The sequence below is a fragment of the Nylanderia fulva genome, unplaced genomic scaffold (assembly GCF_048542155.1).
Source record: "Nylanderia fulva isolate GAGA-0341 unplaced genomic scaffold, ASM4854215v1 Scaffold13, whole genome shotgun sequence".
In the NCBI taxonomy this organism is placed as follows: Eukaryota; Metazoa; Arthropoda; class Insecta; order Hymenoptera; family Formicidae; genus Nylanderia; species Nylanderia fulva.
In genome coordinates this window covers 4,005,186-4,026,694 of record NW_028189518.1, presented here as the reverse complement: position 1 = coordinate 4,026,694, position 21,509 = coordinate 4,005,186, and the positions used below count along the sequence as shown (strand labels likewise).

At 35.1% G+C, this 21,509-nt stretch overlaps 4 protein-coding genes across 5 annotated transcripts; 2 read left to right on the top strand and 2 right to left on the bottom strand.

The window, feature by feature from the left end:
• Positions 1–631: 631 nt before the first annotated feature.
• Positions 632–2,752, top strand: l(2)k14505 (ATP synthase mitochondrial F1 complex assembly factor 2 homolog l(2)k14505). The gene is made up of 6 exons (XM_029304752.1): positions 632–949; positions 1,118–1,311; positions 1,652–1,762; positions 1,852–2,032; positions 2,105–2,220; positions 2,335–2,752. Exons 1-6 carry the CDS (start codon positions 850–852, stop codon positions 2,479–2,481), a joined length of 849 nt encoding a protein of 282 aa, XP_029160585.1. The 5' UTR covers positions 632–849; the 3' UTR covers positions 2,482–2,752.
• Positions 1,729–8,641, bottom strand: eys (eyes shut; the record flags this gene model as incomplete). Its single annotated transcript, XM_029304751.2, has 15 exons — positions 1,729–2,709; positions 2,840–3,068; positions 3,304–3,501; positions 3,733–3,978; positions 4,101–4,237; positions 4,473–4,624; positions 4,723–4,936; positions 5,172–5,482; positions 5,631–6,033; positions 6,201–7,008; positions 7,237–7,350; positions 7,450–7,557; positions 7,646–7,756; positions 7,844–7,992; positions 8,457–8,641. Coding segments are annotated over 15 exons (3,417 nt in total), but the record flags the coding sequence as incomplete, so codon positions are not given.
• A 1,623-nt stretch (positions 8,642–10,264) lies between these two features.
• Positions 10,265–13,988, top strand: LOC114932439 (SET domain-containing protein SmydA-8). Of its 2 annotated transcripts, XM_029304635.2 has the most exons (7): positions 10,265–11,359; positions 11,678–12,046; positions 12,108–12,242; positions 12,493–12,679; positions 12,761–12,856; positions 13,384–13,469; positions 13,558–13,988. In XM_029304635.2, the coding sequence occupies exons 1-7, from the start codon at positions 10,841–10,843 to the stop codon at positions 13,645–13,647; spliced, it is 1,482 nt and encodes a 493-aa protein (XP_029160468.1). In that variant the 5' UTR covers positions 10,265–10,840; the 3' UTR covers positions 13,648–13,988. The 2 variants fall into 2 exon arrangements, with proteins under 2 accessions (XP_029160468.1, XP_029160467.1); XM_029304634.2 differs by having other exon boundaries at positions 12,493–12,856.
• On the bottom strand, positions 13,485–21,026 carry LOC114932438 (uncharacterized). The gene is made up of 10 exons (XM_029304633.2): positions 20,673–21,026; positions 19,866–19,941; positions 19,320–19,720; positions 16,955–19,141; positions 16,496–16,807; positions 15,344–15,689; positions 15,085–15,251; positions 14,656–14,936; positions 14,467–14,575; positions 13,485–14,315 (listed from the first exon to the last, which is right to left on the bottom strand). Exons 1-10 carry the CDS (start codon positions 20,861–20,863, stop codon positions 14,207–14,209), a joined length of 4,179 nt encoding a protein of 1,392 aa, XP_029160466.2. The 5' UTR covers positions 20,864–21,026; the 3' UTR covers positions 13,485–14,206.
• Positions 21,027–21,509: the final 483 nt, after the last annotated feature.

Here is a 21,509-nt window from a genome sequence, read left to right as displayed (position 1 = left end):
ATACATTTTTATATATATCTACTAGAATCTAGAATAACAAACGTGCGCGTTTAATTTTATATTAAAAAGAACGATATTTAAACTCGAATAGCATATTTGCTAATTAAATTTTAAAATAGTAATATATTAAAAATATTAATAAACAGTGAATATGTGAATGTAGTGAATAATATATGTCTCGCGATTAATACTCTGACAGAAATCAGTTGATACTGTCAAAAATATGAGTCGTATTTAAAGTACTCTAACATATTATTTAAAATATATTATAATTTTAATTTTTATAACATGTTAAAATTTAATAATTTGTCATGAAATAAATTTCCGATATATTGATAAATGTGACATGTATTTGCCATGCTCGCAAATACGCCTGAATTAAAATCTCTTTGCCATATATACTCTTTCAATGCACACCTCTTTGCGAAGTGTTCTTCGTGTAATTTCTCGTTAAAGTTAAAGGAAAACATATGTGGCAAAGAGGTATGTATTATTGCGCGAAGAGATTAATCAAATCGTGTGTGATTTTAAAACTTCTCGGAAGGTACACATTGTTTGAAAACTACATTACCAACTGAAGACATGTATGATTATTAGAAAAAATTTATCGACGAAACTTTACAGTCGGTAAATGCACAATCTAAATTTAATATATTGAGTTTTTCAAAATCTTTCGCACAATATCTCCTAATAAATACCTATTTGCAACATACATGTTGTTCTATTAACTCAGATCAGCTGGTGATGTGGAGAACAGATTATGCGAAGAGGTTTTAATTTAGGCATGTTTAGGAGCATGTGATGGTTGCATCTATTTCTGTGTTTTGAAATGCTTTTAAAACAGTAATAATGAACAAAATGCCGCAAATATTAAATAAACTAATCAATACAACACATTACTTTAGATGTAATAAATTTTTGCCAGCTTTCTCGGTAGTAAGAAATATGGGTAAGCATCATATTATGATATTTTTATTTAAAATACCTTATTGTATAGGTTAAATTTTTATTTGATGCTTTTATGCTGTCATACAAATATATAATTTAATAAACATGAAAAAATTAATGGAGTATTAATGATACTACATGGATATATAAAATAATTTGACACTTGTAGCTACAGTGAAACGATTTTATAGAAGAACAAATATACTTTCAAGTGGGGATAAGTTTGAGATTACATTGGATCAAAGGAAGCTGAAGACACCTCAGGGTAGGGTATTCGAAGTAAATAGCAAGCCCCTGGCTTTAGCAGTGGCTGCCGAATGGGATGCACAGAAGGAGATCATTGACAGAGGAAGTATGCATTTGGTACGAAATCATGATTATATGTTTGATTGTTCAACTACCTTAGCTTGCATTATTATTTCGTATCTAATGTAAAGAAACGCGATAAGACTTTTGTGAACACAATTTATGGAAAAGAATATTCTTCAAAAATAATGAAAAGTGCATTTAATATATATTTGTTAAAAAAATGTTTAATCTAAATGAAAATATTCAGTGTTGTTTTATTTATTTAATTGCATTTAATATATGTATATATAATATAAAATCTTGTTATGTTACACATGCTTATGCACTGCCAATTCAATCTATTCAGATTTTATTTATATTCTCTAATGTGTTACATGTGTTAATGTATTTGCAGACATCCTTATGCAATACCGTATTGGACAATCCACATAATTATACCAAGATAGATCTGGTCAATCATATAGTGAACTGTTTAGAAATGGATACAATTTTATTTTATTCAAGTGTAAGAAAGTGTTTGTACAAATCGTCAATGCTTTTTCCCCCATATAACAATGTGACATTTCCATTATAATGATTTGTGACTATTTTTAGGATGTGGATGAATTATATCAGTTACAAATTGAAAAGTGGGAGCCTATATTTCGTTGGTTTTGTGAAAACTACGATGTGGACATTGCAAGAACTCAGGGTATAGAAGCACCTACTGTATCTGTAGAAACTAAAACTGCTTTAACAAAGCATTTATTGTCCTATAATTTTAATAGTATTTATGGTATGTAATGCTAATTTATGAAGAGATGAGAGTATTTTTTATTCATATATTAAGTATTATTTATGCATATAGGTGTTGTGTATGCAGTAGATGGATTAAAATCGGTTATCCTGACTCTTGCGACAGTTGCAAGAGTAATTAACGTCTTGGAAGCTGTAAATCTTTCACGACTAGAAGAAGAATATCAGGTATAGATATAAAACACTTTGATTTTATCTATGATAAAAATGTCAATAGAAATTGCTTCTTATTTATCATGATTTCATGTTTTCGTTATATATTAGCCTTATATATTTGCACAGATCTCTCATTGGGGTAATGTAGAATGGCATCACGAGTATAGCAAACATGACTTACAAGCGCGTCTATCGGCGGCAATGTTATTTGTATACTTAAACTCTCATTCCGCTACTTCGCGACTCAAAAACGACGCCCCTAATGTAAGCTAATCCTATTTCGATCATTAAAGAATCACTACGTCAATAGATATAAAATTTGTAAGAACAACGTGTTTGCTGCAATATAACATTGTAACATCGATACCAATTGATTACTCCCTTGGTGCTAATTAATAAGAGCTGGGAGGAATCTGCTATATCCATCAAGGATTACTTCTAGCGATAAATCAGACAGGAATGGAACAATCAGGTCCGACCCACTCTTTTGTACAAATACAACTGAAAAATCGATGAATAATTACTTACATAATATTATGTAACATTATGTGGTTTTTATATAGAATGTTCTAGATCCTTTCATCCTTTTTTCGCGTAAAAATGGAATTATTATAGATTTCTTATACATTACCTATACGATGCTCCATGATGCAAGCACACCGCACCATTCTTGCACGAATGGCGAATGCATTCGTTGCGATTGCATTCGCCCACGCCACGGCCAGTAGCAGGACTAGAACCGGTCAAAGGAAGAATCGAGGTATCTGTGCGCAATTCGACGTCAAATATACATCCGGAAAAGCCGGTGTGGAGAGGTAGATCATGCGGCAACGTCTCGAAGTTTTTCGACTTGTAACCACCTACGAAAAAGTATCTTTTCTGTCTATTTTTATCCATTTAACTATATTTAAAACATTAAATGTCATCTTCATTTTGACTTTTACTTGTCTTTGATGTCAAGATATCTTTAACGTTTCAATGTCAGATACAAGAGATGAGAATTTAATAGCCTTATGTAACGTAAAATATATGATGAAAGATGAAATTCTGCTGACACGATGCCAAATATCAAGCCGCTCTTTTTCTGTGACGTACCAATATAAAGAACGGGTGATACATCAAGTTGTGTCATCGATCCTACCGCCTGACCGGTCACGTTGCTGAGACCTTCTACTGCAAGCCATGCCTCCTTGCCTCTCCTTCCAATTCTGAGAGTGTACGTTTTACTTTTACCAGCCGATCCTGCCACGGTTAGCGAGTTTAACGAATCGCTGGTGAAGATTCTTCGCACTCCTATTGAAAGTTAGAACACAAGTATGTAATTCAAGCAATAACCAATTTTAATATTCTTAACTGATTTTAATATTCTTCCAAAAAAAAGTTTTACTCTATAGACATCAAAAAATGTATATATCATTGTATAGATTTTCTAAATATCATTTTATAATTAATCTATACTTGCAATTTATTATATATTTAAAATATGGATAATTTCGAATATAGAGATAAGAATTCATGATTTACCGGAACCCAAATCCCACGTGAGCATAATGTAGCCACGCACGAATGTTATTGAGAGGTGATCCGAAACATCACGGCGCGACCCTCTCTGTCCGAGATAAGCTATCAAGGAGATTTGATCGAATGTGCGCGGGATGAGTCGCAGCTTCAGTTCCATTGTGTTTTTTATCGGAGTCGACACACCATAAGCGATGTATGACGCGAAACCGGGAACGAGGACCGAGAAGGCTGGCCGCACTAGGATAGCATCTGGAAGAGAAGAAAATTTATCCTAAATAACTTCATACTGCAATCTTATTGCATCGTCGCTCTATATCAAATATTTATTAAATATTTCCTTAGCTTATTATTATGCATATAATATAATTTACCTTCTTCGCAAAAAAGCCCGTGGCTGCCGAGCGGACAAACACAAATGAAACCAGTTCCTGGCGAACTTACACACGTCGCACCCATCGCACAAGGATTATCGTTACACGCCGAATGTTCGCACAAAGGTCCGGTGTATCTATAAATAATTTGTGGTAGTTATCATTGTGCTTTTAAGAATCTATTGCGCCCCATATATTCATATATAGATCAAAGCTAAAATTCGGAAGTTAAAAATTAATTATAATTGTTTTGTAATTTTTTTTTTATGTCTCATTTTTTTTTATTAAATATATAAAGATATTGGATGTAATATATATTAGAAAAACAAAAAAATTGCTGATTTCTTTAATTAACAGATAAAGAATATTTACCCAGCTATACATTTGCAGCGAATTCGACCCTCGTTTTCTTCACACGCTCCGAAATTCTGACAAGGATTGGACAAACATAAGAACGACGTGCATTCTTCAATCTGAAACGTTTCTGTGGAGTCGTGAATAAAATGTCGCGAAATACCATTCACCTGCAATACAATTTTTATTATAAATAACTCTGTGCAAAGAGAAAACTTGATATAAAACATGAATATTTTTTTTAATTCAACTCTGAATAATATTTTACTTTCAGGGAATCCATGCAACCAATGAATCCCATAGCTACGTGAGGGAAGTAATGCGAGAACGTTAATGGAATGCCTCCTATATATAAATTGGCGTATTTTGGAATCAATTTTCCTCGTTGTGGCAGTATTTGTTCGCCGGTTACGGCCATAGTGCCGTTGACCAGCAATTTGGCAAAACATTTCTCGTTTTCATCATTGGCAACATATTGAAAGCTAGAAGAAAAAAATTATTTTTTTATATAATTTTTATATAAAAAAGATATTTAATATATAAGATTATTAGATATATAAAAATATTTAATACATAAGATATATAAAGATTTTTAGATACATATATAAAAAAAACGATTTAACTAATTAATTTTTTATACAATAAATTTTTAAATGATTTAATATAACAGAAATTTATATTTAAAACTAATAGAATCATTATTTATAATTTGCGTACCTCATATCAATACCCACTTCGAATCCATTATCGATAATGGCATCGATTTCACCGAGTAACATAGTTTCCAGACCGCAAGAAAATTGAAACTTCAATGATCCAAGTTCCAAATACACTAAAGAATATCTCTCGTTGTCGAAGTAAACGTGCAATATTATTCCGTTCTTAAATGCCGTTTTAAGCTTAACAAAAATTCGGAGCGTTGCACTCTTATTATCAGAGATAATTACTTCCACGCGTTGTCTGACAAAAGATTTGCCATTAAAAGCCGCTTGCGTAATGGTCGAATCTGTCTTGCAGCCGTCAGCATACTAAATAATCATTAAAATATAAACGTATTATAAACGTAATATAAACGTATTAATATCGTAACTTAAAAGAATAACTCACATCTTTTTATTAAAAAAAAATTATTTCAAAATCTAAATATTTAATTATAAAATTAATATAACTGCTTACCTCGGTAACATTACGCGAAGTTAATGTGGTAGTACTTGTGGAACATTGATTCCCGCGGCAAGCACCGATTTCCGTGGTGCTGACTTCGATACTAGTAGCGTGACTTAATGAGGACACGCTGGTGGACGTTAACGGGGAAGATACCGTAGGAGTCTCGAATCTCACAGTCGAAGTTAATACTGATGGCAGTGTCGACGAGGTAGTTAGAGGTAGAACAGTTCCAGGCGGTTCCACGACCGTAGTTCCGAGTTCGAAGCTTCTGTTCTGTAACGATTCCGTCGTGTATCGGAATGTCGCATTAACAGGAAGTGTTGCATCGGTTGCACCGTGATCCAAAATAGCGCTTGTTGCTGTAGTCTTTTCTATCTGACCTTCATCAGTATCTAGCATTGTTGGTCGATGACTAAATGGAGATGGAGTCTAGCGTTATTATAAAATTATTATGAAAATAATTGTTATATTCAAACAAAATCAAATATATTCGTATGAGAGATTAAAACAAGATGCATTAATTTGTTACAATAAAAATATCAATATTCCAAACAAGCATTATGCTATTTCTTCATTTACCTAAAAGTTGTCATGTACTCCGTTACACGCGTTAAGTCTTCATCCACTGTTTTGGAAGTCGGTGATGTTGCTTGATCAACATCCTTAGTAACTTTACCATCATGAATCGATCTTCCGGTTGGAGAATAAACTTCAACGCCTTCTGTTTCAGTTACGTGGGAGAAATCTTCGGTAGCAGCGGATGACATTGTTGCGACCTCCGATGTCACGACATCATTTCGAGTTGTGTCTTTACTAATCGTGAAACCCGTTGATGGAATTTCAGTAAGAGAGATACCACTCTCGCTGCTAACACTAGGAGAAGCTCCGTCCTCGTATCCTGAGGTCGTCTTCTCCATAATCGTGTAGCTCTTCGTGTAAAGCGAGCTAGTTGTTCTCGAAGACGTCGAATACATTGCAGATTCAGATGTTGATGACAAAGACACAGACGTTTCCGCTACTGAAGTTGATCCTCTAGGCGAAACAATGGCAGTTGTAGTTTTAATCGCACTTGTTCCCTGCTCGGATGTCTCCTCAGCTTCTGCAGCGATGGTTGTCGAAGAGAAACTGTATTCGCACATGGGACCACTGTAATTCGGTAGACAGGAGCAAGTGAAGCTGTTGATTCCATCGATGCAAGTACCACCGTTGTCGCATTGTGCAAATTTCGACTCGCAATCGTCGTACTTTAAATCGCATAGCGCGCCGTGATAATCGGGCACGCAGTAACAAACTGGATGATCATCCTCCAGCAGGCAAACTGCTCCGTTTTGGCAAGGATTTTCATCACATGGTACAATTGCCCTGTCGCAATCCTTGCCGGTGAAACCTGATATGAAAATAGATATATGATAAACAATGTAATTACACGAAAAAAATATTTTATTATTAATTATGAATTCAAGCTAAATGAGAAAAATATAGAAGTAGAGAATATATGTACTATTATTTTTAAATTTAAACACAGTCTTTATAAAGTTTCAATTTTATGAATGAAACTTTGACTTCATTCTTTCCCTTTCCTGAATGAAAAATCTGCGATTTGTGAACCACTCACCAAATAAACATGCACAAGTATAGGAAGCTGGAACATTGATACAGAGACCACCGTTTTTACATGGTGACTTCAAACACTCGTCGACGTCCATTTCACAGAAAGTACCGGTCCACCCTTCAAATCGTAAAGAAGAAGATACCATGAAGAGAAAATATATTTTTTTAAAAGCAAAATATTATTTATATATATGTAACAATTTTACACAAGTTATACCTTCATGACAGCGGCAATAAAATGACATTCCGGGACCTTCGACGCATTCGCCGGAATTTTTGCATATTGTCTCGTTGCAAACAGAAACGTCAATCTCGCAATAATCTCCTATAGAAGACAACAAAATTAACAATTATGGAAAAATTTCCATATTGATCTGATAAATATCAGATAAATTTATCATCACAGGTCACACCTGAATATCCCTCCGGACACTGACAAGTGATGCCATCGTAATCGATGCAGGTGCCATTGTTTAGGCACGGATGATTCGAACATTCGCTATATCTTTGCTCGCAATTTACACCTTAATTGACATTTAAAATATATTATTTATATTCTTATTAATTTTCTTTTATATTTTATAGACAAATAAATGAAGAAAGAGACGTACCTACAAAACCATCGACGCAAGTGCAATTATATGCAGCGACGCCGTCGTTGCACGTGCCACCATTCAAACAAGGATCCGACCAGCATTCGTCCCAATTAATTTCGCAATTAATCCCCGTATAACCGTCGATGCAATAACAAGAATAGGTGCTACGTCGTCCATGAAAATTTACAAACCAGAAATAAGACACTAATACTTTTATCGCTATATTTTATCGCATTTGTATTTCTTAATTACTTATATAATGATATTAAATAAGAGTTAAATCTTTATACGCTTTTATTTTGTATTTTTCTTTAAAATCTTAATAGAAAATATTTAAGTTAAGAAAATTTGAAACTACACAAATTTCTTACAAATATTAATTACAAAATTTTAATCTAAATTAGCTTATTGTCTATTATATTTATTGTCTATTTATTTTCTATTATATTTTTCGTCTAAGGTATTTCTAGAATATATTACAAAGAAATCATACATATATGAGTATATATAATTTTCTTCGCTTATATCCGTTGTATCTGTATATGATCAAACTATATAAATTATATATGCAACTCTTATGAAATTATATATCAATATGCGTGCTTAACAAGCGCAAGTGTGTATGTACCTGTTCTCGTTGTCCAAACAGATTCCATACATGCAAGGGTCCTCGCTACAATTCGATTCTAATGCAAACACTGTTATCGTAGTCGACAGTACTATCAGAATAAGAATACTTTGACACGTGGTGGTCCTCGCGGATGGCAGGCAATAACTCCACTTATAAGCCAATCTAAGTAGCCTTACATACCTTTACAGTATATGATTACAGCATGATATATACATATGTCGATTAGTTTGTCATGTGTAGGTGTGATATGTATGCACGTGCGCATATGTAGATATCGTGTGTATTTTGTGTATATACATATTGTACAACGCGCACACGATTGAAAAATTTACATAAAGTAACTAACAGGATATATATAGCAATCTATTCGCGTCTCATATTAAATAATACAATAATCTTACAGACTCAACATATAATTTCATGACATTTCAAGAATCAATCATATTTAATGGACAATATTTATAGTTTCATTAAATTCATTAGTCAGAAGAAGAAAATCTGTACGCAATATATGTGATTAATAAGAAGAATAATAAAGAGAATATTTAAAAATCACAATATAAAAAAATTAAAAATTACAATATAAATCAAATATAAATATATTTAAAATTCTTTATGGGTGTATATGTTTAAAAAGAAAATATATATAAATATATAAATTTGAATGAAAGAATTAGATTAAAGATTAGTGTAATTTTCGACGGTACAAAATAGACTTAATTAAACCGGAGCAATAATATATAGCTTCGAGTCACGTCACTGTGCCAAATAACGCTTATATCCGTGACCTTTCTTGCGAATTTTTCGGCATTACGTTATCAGGTGTAAAACGCTATAAAGAGAGTCAATTACACAATTGATCGATAGGGGATATTGTACAGGTAATTCCTGAAAGGATTTTAAAAAAGGACGAAAAAGGACTCGTCGAACCGAGAAAATCGGGGGGTCGCTCTTTTTTCATTACCTTCCCATTCTTGTTCAAGAAAAAAAAAGGGAGGACGCGTCGTCGAACACGGCACTTTCGACGATCTGTACACAGTACGGTATGCCTCATATATCGCTTTAGCTTGGCATAGATCGTGTATATACGCTGTAGGCACGTTGTTCTTGACGATGCCGCTCACGATATCCTGTCGACGACGACTCTACCGTAGTCTTAGCAACACGCAACCATACAAATAGTCGTTACGTGCCGGATACGCTTGCGTGAAACAGAGTTGTCGATATTAATAAGAAAAAGTACTTCCTAACTTTGCTATTAAATACAAGTCGATATACTGAAATACATGATGTATTTCTCAGATCGCACGTTAGTTTGAGGATCGTAGAACGCAGCTCTTGTAAAGAAGAGTTTAAAACCTGATAACTTCCTTAATTGATGTTACTATTCTTTTTCAGCAGCAAATTTCTTTTTTCTTATTGCAAATGCTTGCGGAATGTATTTCTTATATTGGATGGAATCAATTTATGACGAGCACGTTCAATCAGGCGAATAAAGAAAGTAATAGATCAATAATATCGAGTTCTTATAGCAAACTTAAATCGATACACGAGCGAAACGTTCTTAGTCTAACTGAATATAATGATTTGTTTAATGAAGAAGAGTTTAACTAGACATATGTATTTAATTAATAATATAATTAAAAATACGCAACTTATTGTTTCATGATTCATCAGAGAATTCGCGTTTTCTTCTGTCATCAATGTTATATATTTGATTTACAATCTATTGGAATTTCGCGAAATGTGTAAACAATAAACAGGTAGGTCAGTTAGCTACTTTTCGATGACGACGTGCTGCCAAATCATAATTCTATTTTAAGCTGAGATTTATAATAAGAAGCGCGCGTTGAGCGGACGCTCGTAGAGCAGTGTCATTCGCGTGTCTTTAATCACGAGCGTATTTTACGGTCCTTCGACTCTGCGATATAATCTCGATGCTAATTAATTCATTTATTTTACAAGATTCACGACTGTTACGACACTCTCTTCTGGCATCGCGACTTATAATCTCAACATCTGACAAATGACGTGTATATAAATATACCCGCGTTATAAAATAACTCTGCCTCTCCAAGAACTTTGCCATCAAACTCAGTTTTTTCCTCAGTCTTTCCAAGAGTTTGTTAAACTCTTGGAAATCACACAATTATATAAAAACTCTAGCACTATATACCGATTATAAATCGATTTCACTGCAAATTACAGTCTGAGTAGAGAACCTCTGCTTGAAACAATGTAAGATTTATTGATATTTGTGCCGTGGAGAAAATTTTGCAGAGAAACGAAAACAACAACATCTCTGAAGTCATTACAAAATTGGCTCGGTGCCTATACAAAAGGCGTTTTAAATGTGCGGTATAAAAGAAGATGATTGAAGCATGGAAAGGCAAAGTACCGAGGAAAAATTAAACATAAGTGCGCGAGAGATGGATCCACTTGAGATGATGGGATTGCTCGTGTCGCATCTGCGAGAGAACAATCTTGATAAACCCCGGTCATGGACCATCAAGCGTTCTCTCATGAAAGGTCGCGGAATGTTCGCCATACGAGACATTCGAGTCGGCGAATCGATCTTCACGGATGTCCCGTTGTTGATGGGGCCGCGATGTTACAGCAAGTGCCTGCCGATGTGTGTCGTCTGTTACAAGAACAATTGTCCCCTGTTCCCCTGCGATCATGATTGCGGTTTGCCGATCTGTTCGACGGAATGCGAGAACTCGATGTCGCACTCTCAGGAGTGTCGCACTCTCAGAGAGTGGATGCCGACCTGCGGTTCCACCTGGTCCAAGGATCTCCTGCTTGCGGTGGTACCGATACGCGGTCTCGCGTTGTCGAAGGAGCAGCGAGAACTCTTGTACGCCTTCGAATGCCATTCGAATCTTACCCATAATCACGAGGTATTAATTCAATTTATTTTTCTTTTGCACATATTCCCTAAGTTTTTTATTTCTATAGCAAACATAGAAATACACACGCAAGATTATCTAAATGGTATAATTAATATGATTCATATTTTGTTTTTCTTCACTTTTTATATAATTTCCATAAAAATTCATTTTTATATGGACTCTTTCGTAGATTTATATATAGTGTCTATCATTTCTATCATCCTTAATATTTTTCCCCCTAGAAGAACGAGAAAAAATATGCGATATAATAATATATATTAAATAAAAAATATTATCTTGTCTATATAAAATATCATAAACTTCAAGATCGATCTGCTGAAAAGAAGCGTCAACAACCTTCCCAGCGAGGAACAAATGGAGTTTATGAGGCGCATCTGCGAGGTCTTCAACACGAATTCCTTCGAAGTCGTGATCGCGAGAAACGAAGACTGCACCACGAGTCTACGCGGTCTTTATCCCTTAGGTGCGTTGCAAAATCATTGCTGCGTGCCGAACACCAGACACCATTTCGATGATCAGCAACGACTCCACGTGAGCGCCGCGCTGCCGATCGCCGCTGGCGAAGAGCTCACCATGTCCTACACCGACCTACTGTGGGATACGTCGAGCAGGAGGCAGTTCCTGAGAGTCACCAAACACTTCTCCTGCGACTGCAGTAGATGCTGCGATCCCTCGGTACGTGGATGAAAAAAAAGTCGTAACGAACTTACGCGAGACGTTTTTTCTCTTCCTCCAGGAATTCGGGTCCCAACTCGGGGCGCTTCTCTGCGCAAAGGATGATTGTCCGGGTCATTTGCTACCACGCAATCCTCTCAGTCTTGAATCTCCCTGGATCTGCGACAAGTGCCAGATCAGCGTGAATCGCAGACAGGTGATATCTAGAAGTTGAAATAATGCTTTAATAATTATTCTACACTTTTTGACTACTCTTTCTGAATATAAATATCTTCTCTACAATTATTAATTTTGAGAAGTTATTTATTTGCGTATTAATATAATATGTTTGCATATTTATTACAGTATTTATATAATTACCTAATTGATTAAAAAGTCATCTTCATAGTCTGTCTGGATTTTCTATCGTAGTATATTCCATTAATATGACATTAATCAATTTACAGATTGAATGCATTCATTCGGTATTGAATACGCTTGTTTTTGACGCAATGTATAAGACTCCGCGAAAGATTCTCAAATTTATAGAAACGATATTATCGAAATTGATTCCTGCCACTAATTACATTATGTTAGATGCCAAGTATCGTATAATCTCTTACTTTGGCAGAGTGCCGGATCTTAAATGGAAAGGTAAGATACATATATATAGTATATGTGTGTGTGTGATATTTTCTACCTTAAAAAAACAAAACGTAATTTGTGTTATTGCAGATCTTACGGATAAAGAACTTAGAATCAAGAAAATGTATTGTAACGACATACTTTCTACTTTGGATATTTTGGATTCTGGAGATTCTATTAAAAGAGGTAACATAATCACTCTTTCCTCTTGTATATACATATATTAAGATTTTTATCAACTTTTTCCTCTTATTTTCGTCAAAAATAAACACAGAATAAAAACAGTTGAATTGGAAATTATATCTTCTACATAAGCTCTAGTAATTATTTTGATATTAAATATTTGCACTAATTAATATCAAAATAAAATGTGAATTTCAAGAAATCTTAGCGTATATTTTATATTAGAATTTTTCTCCAACTTATATGATTTTATAATTTTAAGAAATTGAAAATATAATTTTTTTATAAATCTAAATCACTAGAAAGGCGTAAAGAGCTATACGCGGTTGTTACTGCGCACATTTCCAACAAAACAAAGTTTTCGTTGGAAAATAAACCGTGCATAAGGCACGTGTTATTCTCAGTATACTACCAAGATTTTTAAAGTTTGAAATAATCTCATACTTGAGATTTAATTTCAAAAACCCCTTAACCCCCCTATGGAAATAAATAAATAATTTTTTTAAATCTTCTTGTAATATATTTTCTAGGCCTTGTTTTATACGAACTGTATCGTACGAATCTTGAATTGTCTAAGCGCCAGATTTCGGAAGAACAAACATATCCGTGCATAAAGGTATTCGAAGAATAATAAATAGTAAAGAAATATAATTACGTTAATTATACATGTCTGAATTATTGGCTTAAATCATTTTTTTATATAGGATAACGAGGATAATAAATGCCTCTTACGGCAGGCAATGGATATATTGCAAAACGATGTCGGCGCAGCCTCTATTCGTAAAAGTGATTAACGCGAAAAGACACCGATTCTAAAGTTGTATTTATTGAATTATTCGATGTCTGGGATGGATATACATATGTGTATGAGCATTGAAATAAATAATGCATCATATACTGCTATGTATATTACGACTTTTATAATCTAATCGTCTGGTTTCGTATTTTTTTCACGCGACATTCAGCTTATGATACAAGAAAGATTTGGAAATATATATAAATATAGTTATTACGATAAAAAAGTGTAAGCGATTATTATATTCTGGTTAAAAGTACGTATTTGATAGAGATTAAATTTAAAACATTACGTTTCAAATATGCGAATATTCACTTGATTTTTATGAAAGATGCAAAATGCTCAGACAAAAATTATGTTCAATCGATAATTAAGTCATAATTTCATGTCAATTAGAAGTTATGATACGACCTGTTATAGCGTGAAATAGATTCTCACAGACACAAACATACACACACAACATACACACACGGCAGTGTACATATATATCTTGTACAATCAATATAAAACAGAATTAATAGTTATTCACAATTTTATACGTAAATTTTGTCACTTTTTCATACTACTTGCTGTAATAAGCATTTTGCTTCCTCATACAAAGCAGCACTTGGCTTTAGTGTTTCCAAATCGTAATTCACATCTTCGTCATAACTCGCATTGTTATTTCTGCAATTAAATTTCATTACATTATAACACAAGAGTTTACAAAAAAATATATTGACAAACAATATTCTATAAATCTTAATTTTAAAAATGTACAAAAAATTTCACTATTTGTGTTCTTAATTAACGTAATTTAATACGACTTGATACTCACCTGTATAAAGAATCATCTACAGCGGACATCGCACCATTATCCAGGTCCTGCAGTAACCGATTTCGCGCAAGCGCAGTGTGCATCAACGCGATATCAGCAAGCAAGAATTCTTTACGATTCATAAAAATAAGATTTGAAAAATATTATTTCATAAACTTTCTGACTTTAGTTACACTGAGAAATACTCACCATTCTCGTATTTTTTTCGTAAGTATTTTATGAAATCTTCGCTCGCATACTTCTTAGATATACCGATTCTGTAGAATATAGCTTTGCACTGCCATCGATTTTCCGTAGAATCTTGATTCGACGAGACAATCCTTTTCGCTTGCGTTTCTTTCACGAGAGATTCCCAATCGACACCTAAAGCATCGCCCAGTCCTTTGCCGCTCGTTTTGATGTCCTCTTCTAACTCACCATCAGAAATTTCTTCAAAGTCCATAGTTTCCATATTTTCGTCTTCCATGTTTCTATTAACATAAAAATGTTATATTATACATATAAAATTTATTACATTATATAAAATTATATTATTATATTATATATTAAATAAAATTTTAAATAATTGTTATAAAAAAGTTTCATTCTGATTATATTTTATAATCATCCATATCTTACTTCAGTGACACTGTATCAGTGTTATCTTTAGATTTTGAACTGAAAATTGTTTCCTCTACAGGTTCTTTCGGAGATAACTGAGCCGGCTCCTGTGCGGTTGATTGTGCGTCGCGGTGTGCAACATCCGATACTTTCTTGTTTGTCCGCGTTTTATTATTTTCCATATCCTGAAAAATTACATAAACTCGTAAGTCTTATCTTGCAATATATATATATATATATATATATATATATATATATATATATACAACGCATATACCGTAGTATCTTCCTCCATATTCAGTATATCATCAGGATCGTCGCTAATATCACTCAAATCGCTCTCAGTGTGAAGAGTTTGCAATGAATCCTCGACTATGGGACGTTTTGGTTCTATAACAACGGGTTCCTTGATTTCTGGCTTATCCTTCTGTGAATTTTTCTTTTGGAAACTGTCCGTGGATTTTTCTCTCGTAGTAGTTGTAGACAATTTGCCTTCAGCAAGTTCCATCAGTTTTTTGTTGATAGGTTCTTCTTTCATACTGCCATAAATAGCGGCCTGTTTAGCAGAAGGATGAATTGTCGGCTCTTCTCTCGCTTCCGGTGCATTATATGATCGTCTTTTGCTAAAAAAAATTGATTAATAGAGAATATTATATATATATATATATATATATATATATATATATATATATAATATTACATTTTATACTTTAATCTTCTCTTATATACGAGAGACTACGTTATATCAAATTTTGGTATCTACTCAAATTTTATTCAAAAAAATTCCCTGAGATTTCCCTGATTTTTTAAATTCCAAGTAAATTAAAAAAATTTGTAAATGCAGATTTTTTAAATAAGTTTCTTTTTAACATTTTCTATATACATACGAATGCAAAGTTATCAAGATTGCAGGTTTCCTAGCATTTAATATTGATTTATTTAATTATAAAATTAATTTGGACAATAATGAAGCTATATCACCATATCTAAACGCTAAAAATATATGTACAAATATAAAACAAAAATAATTTATTATAAACTCCTTTAAGAAATACTAGTTTACTTAATTATTTTATTAAATAAATAAGAACTAATTTATTTAATTTATTAAATAAATAAGAAGTACCAATTTATTTAAATATTACCTATTAAAAATTAAACAATTTTCTATAAACTTATATAAGATCTTATATTGTTAATAAAAAAAATCACATAAAATTTTAAGAAAAACTTAAATATTGCAAAGATGTGTTAGACATATGTTTCTCAAATGTTAAATAAGAATAAGATTATGAAATATTTTAAAAATTTCTTGAGTGCCAATTAAATTCCATGAGAATTCTCTTATTTTTTAAGGTAGAACAAAATTTCCTGAGAATACCAAGTTTTCAAGGTTCTTCTCAGGAGTATACACCCCGTCTATGCTTACATATGTTGCGTAGATTCTCCGAGTTCCAAGTCCTTCGAACGTTCGTTTCTGTAATGCGATCGAACATGCACGTTCTGATTATCCCACTTCCGCGCATCGTTGGACTTCCAGTCAGCCATTGAATTGTCGTATCGGGAAGTGTTCCACTCGTCGTCGTGTATCTCTGAACGAGGAAGACTGTCCCTGCCTTCCCATAACGTTCTCGTGCGCCATTCTCTCTCCTCCCATTCCGCGGTCGGATAACTTCGATCTCGGCCGTGCTCCACGTCGCGATGATGTCCTTCCCAATCGTCGTTTGGAACAGTCTCATCCCTAATTGATAAAGATAGAGAGAAACAGAATGAGTAATATATACTTGACTATACACTATTTTTTTAAGTTTATATATATATATATATATATATATATATAAATTTTAAAAAATGAACGATGAAAAGATAAAAGTGCAATAATTATTACCTAATTCCAGCTCCACTACTTCTCAGTTTATCGCCAGTATAAAGAGGATGCCGATGATGGTGATGATGATGACGGTGATCATCAAAGGACGTTCGCTCTGCAGTCTGGATCATGTACCTCGACTCCTTGGTTCTGTCCTCGCGAGCGACGCGTCTCTCCTCAAAAGGACTGTCATACCGTCTACCCTCAATGGTTTTCCTCCTATCGTCATCGTGAATATGAGTGTGATCGCGATATTCCACGTGAAGAGTCGACTCTTCCTGCTCGTCCCAATGCTCCGGCATTCTACCGTAATTCCTACCGAAATTCCTGTCCACTTCCACGGCGCGTCTCGGACTAGTCATGTCCCGACGATCCACTATCCGATCGATCTTGCTCGGAAGACGATTAGGTTCGATTCGCGCCTGATCCTTCCTGCTGTTGTGTTCCGATGCGTGTCCCCGCTCGTATCTCATGCCGAATCTTCTGCCGTGCCTATCCCTATCGTAGTGACTATCCATGTCCATCAGATGATCACGAGACGACGGCGGAGCGGATGTCGCGATCGCCGAGGATGCGGTCGTAGGCACCAGCGGTAGCGGCGCCGTCGACTGAATGCTCGATGATGTTACAGAATGCCCGCCTTTGTCGTGCAAGGCCGCACGGTCCAAGGACGCCTCTCGGAACCGGTCCATGCGATCCCGCGGTGAATTTACACTCACCTTACCGCGACCTAAGGATGATGCGTCCTTCTCAATGGCGCCACCTCTGTCATACCTCGCATCTAGACGCGACTGCGTCGAATTCCGGTCCCTCTCGGCGAGTGCCTTCGTCTCTGGTCTCTCCCGATCGCGTTCGCTTCTACTTCGCTCGCGAACTCCGCTGCTCTTCTCGAACGACACGTCCTTGCTCAAGGGTCGTTCCTTGAGCCTGCTGCTGCTGCTGTAACGCGAGCTCTTGTCCGCGGGAAGATTCAACGTCGTGGAGGAAACCACTGCGGATACGTCCCTCTCTCGCGACTTCATAGTCTTCTCTCTCTCTCTGTCTCGATCGCGATCTCCGCGCTCGCGGGTCTCTCGATCTCTCTCTCGTTCGCGATCGCGCTCGCGCTCTCGTTCTCGATCGCGATCCCTGTCCCTGTCGCGCTCACGTTCCCTCTCGCGATCCCGATCGCGATCTCGCTCTCGCTGCCTCTCACTGCGACAACGTTCCTGAGATTCATCCTTATCCTTGTCGCGCGGAGGTTCCTGGCGTTGATCGCGAGCCAACCTGGAGTGACGCTCCTCTCTCAGGTCTTTCTCGCGCTGACGCTCGCGACTCTTCTGTCGCGTCTTGTCACCACCGTAGGTCTTCTCGTCGAAATTGTCCTTGCTCGCGTTATTCCTGCGATAGTTCTCGTCCTGACTCGTCTGCTTCGGTTTATTACTCGAGGTCTGCTCGCTCTTTTTCGCGTCCTCTCGCTCTTTGCTCTTGTCTCTCTTGTGCGAGTCGCGCTCCTTCTTCTCCGCGTCTCTCGCACGACTCGACGAGCCGCCTTGTTTCTCCGGATTTTTCACCGGGCTGAGATCGCGCCTCGCTCTTGACGGTGTCTTATCAGGTGTTCGGCTGCGTCGCGTCTTTGAGGACGCGTTTTCCTTCATATGTTGATGCTTGGTCGATCGATCTGACGATAGAGGAGGCGGTGGTGTACGCGAACGCACGTCCTTATCCTTGCACTTCGATCTCAACCGGTCATCCGACTTGATCTTTTCATCAGTCGCGCGACTCTTCTCCTTATCCTGTGGTTCCTTGATCTTATCAAACGACTTGCACTTTGACGTATCCTTAGACAGACATTCCTCTACGTCACGTACTTTCTTGTAATTCCTGCCGTCTTCCTTGTCAATCTCCCTGTTACTCTTCATCGCTTTCGGCGATTCGCTTCTGTTTCTTTCTCGTATTTTGCCAGACGATGACGCGTGATGCGCCACAGAAACCGACGAGCCCAATACTACGGCTGATGTAGATGTAATTCCACTCGTAGATCCTTGTTGTATTGCAGGTGACCTAGCGCGTAATAAGTTAGAATGTTTTCTAGATGCAGGTAATGGAGCATGCTTCTTGACAGATCTCGTGGTAAGATCTTTCTTCGTGGAGTTGCTCTCGAGTTTGCGTTTCTTCTTGCTGACGGCTTTGTCGTTTTTCGCTCCCAATCTCTTAAGCTTCAATCTGTAAAGTTCATAAAAACAAATTTGATTAATGGATAAAAAACAAATTTGATTAATAAAGTAACATATTTTTCTATAACTAATGTTGAAATATAATATAATAGCTTATTAACTTTAAATAATATTATATATTAAGTATTAAGAATATTACATGTATTAAATATTACATATATACTTACTTTCTTTTTTTCTCTTTATCTTCGTCGTAATCAGTAGAAGCGCTGTGATGTCTCTTTGTTTTGATCTTCTTGACTTTCTTTCTTGAATCTGACGTTGAAGTGGAAGATGAGTCTTCGCTGCTGGAGCTGCTACTACTGCTAGATGTACTGGAAGTGCGTGAACTAGAAGAGGAGCTCATAGCCTTTTTTTTCTGTCTTACTTTATCCTTGCCATGTACTTCTTTATCTTTCTTCATTTGTAATTCCAGTTCTCGTTGTAACAATTGCCGCCGTCTCTCCAATACCTTCTCGTCCTCGTACTCGAGATCCGTTTGATTCCACTCTTCTATATTCAAGTCTGGACTATGCGATGCTTTTTTCACGATTTTTGACGTAAGCCGTTTGAAAGGATCGTCAATGTGCTATAATATTGAAAAAATTAAAATTGAAAACTCTTTGCTTTCTCAACTAGTCTGTTATTTATTTCAACTTTGATTAATGTTTAAATGCTGTGTATCACATAAATATTATATAATATTATTATAAACAAAAATGTGATGTGCTTACCCCAGATGTGCTTGCGATCGCATTATCCTTCTTAGCACGTTTGGATGGGCTTATCAATGTATGTGTATTTGCGTATCTGATTAAATAAGAGAAACAGAAAATTTATTTATAAAATACATCTGATTCAGTCTCATATTGTTGATATAAAAAGAACAAATCAGTTTGATTATTAAGCCCTAAATACATTTGTTTAGAATACTTAAGTAAATTTAAATAATTAATTTTTTTACTTTTAACTTTTCCTCTAAGAATAAGTTGTAATTAGTCATATATTGTAAAAATTTCTCTTCATTCTCCATTATTAGTCTACCTTATTATTCTAATTCGAGCACTCTTTTGTATATAAAAGTAAAATCCAAAATAATTGATTAGTCGCGAAGACTAATGTATACAGGATGTCTGCCATAAAGTATCACATACAAAATATACAAGTAGATCTCGTTATTTGGAGACAATTTTTCCTCAGCAAAAATGTCAAGGTAGGCCATCATTTTTTTGGATGTTCCCAATTTTTGCCATCATGTATCTTTATAACTAAACCTTAAATTAAAATTTTATTGAAGTAAACTCTACTTGAAATTAATTGAAGAATATGATTTTGTTAATATTTCATTTCCACAAGGCTTAGTTTGCGAAAAACCCTTCATTTTCAATCGCTTATAACTCGGAAAATGATTGATGCCTCAATATTTTTGCTAAGGAAAATAACAAGATCTACTTGCATATTTTCGGCGTGACACCTCATGTCAGACACCCTGTATATACACGGATATTTTTCATTTTTATTTTGAAATAGTCTCCACTCACTTGCAATTCTTGCCGTAGGAACAATTGCCGTTAAGGGCCCAATTTCTGCAATAATCCGATGTATTTTGAGCGGCGGTGGCAGCGATCGCTGGTTTGGTGCCCAACCTCTCAAACACACTCGGCCGTCGTGAAGAGTCTGTATTACATTTCGTAGGGTCAGCCGTTATCTTCCTTATGTTTGGTTTTGACATATTATCACCATAAAGCACTTGTATTTTCACAATGGAAGCACATAACTGCGAGCATGCAGGTGTTCACGTGCCGTACGGAATCGTCATACGATGCGATGATCTCGACGCGAAATAGGTGCAAAAGTAAACCATCTCTGTCTGTCGGCCGCTGTCAGGTGTGCCAATAGAATCATATGATCGCGGTCACGAAAAACTCTGCAGTCTTAGAAGATGTCCTAATTTATCGACAGAAGGTCGATAATGTAGTTTCTGCAATGCATTTTTATAAATGCATTTTTTAAATGCATTTTTTATCAATGCGTTTTTTATAAATGCATTTTTTAAATGCATTTTTTATCAATGCGTTTTTTATAAATGCATTTTTTTCTATTAAAAATAGTGTATAATAATATAAATTTTATATTATACGTGTATTTGTCTGTCAGTATAGAAATAAAAAATATTTTAATTTTAAGACCAAGTACGATTTACAACAACCATATGTACTAAAATAGCTTCAAATTAATTTCATCTTTTTTTATTTAATTATATTTGTCATAAATAATTAATGCATTAAATTAATTAATTATTGATTATTATAAATTAATTAATTTAGGATCAATTATTTTATTATTTTAATTTTATATGCGTGTTTATATCAATATTT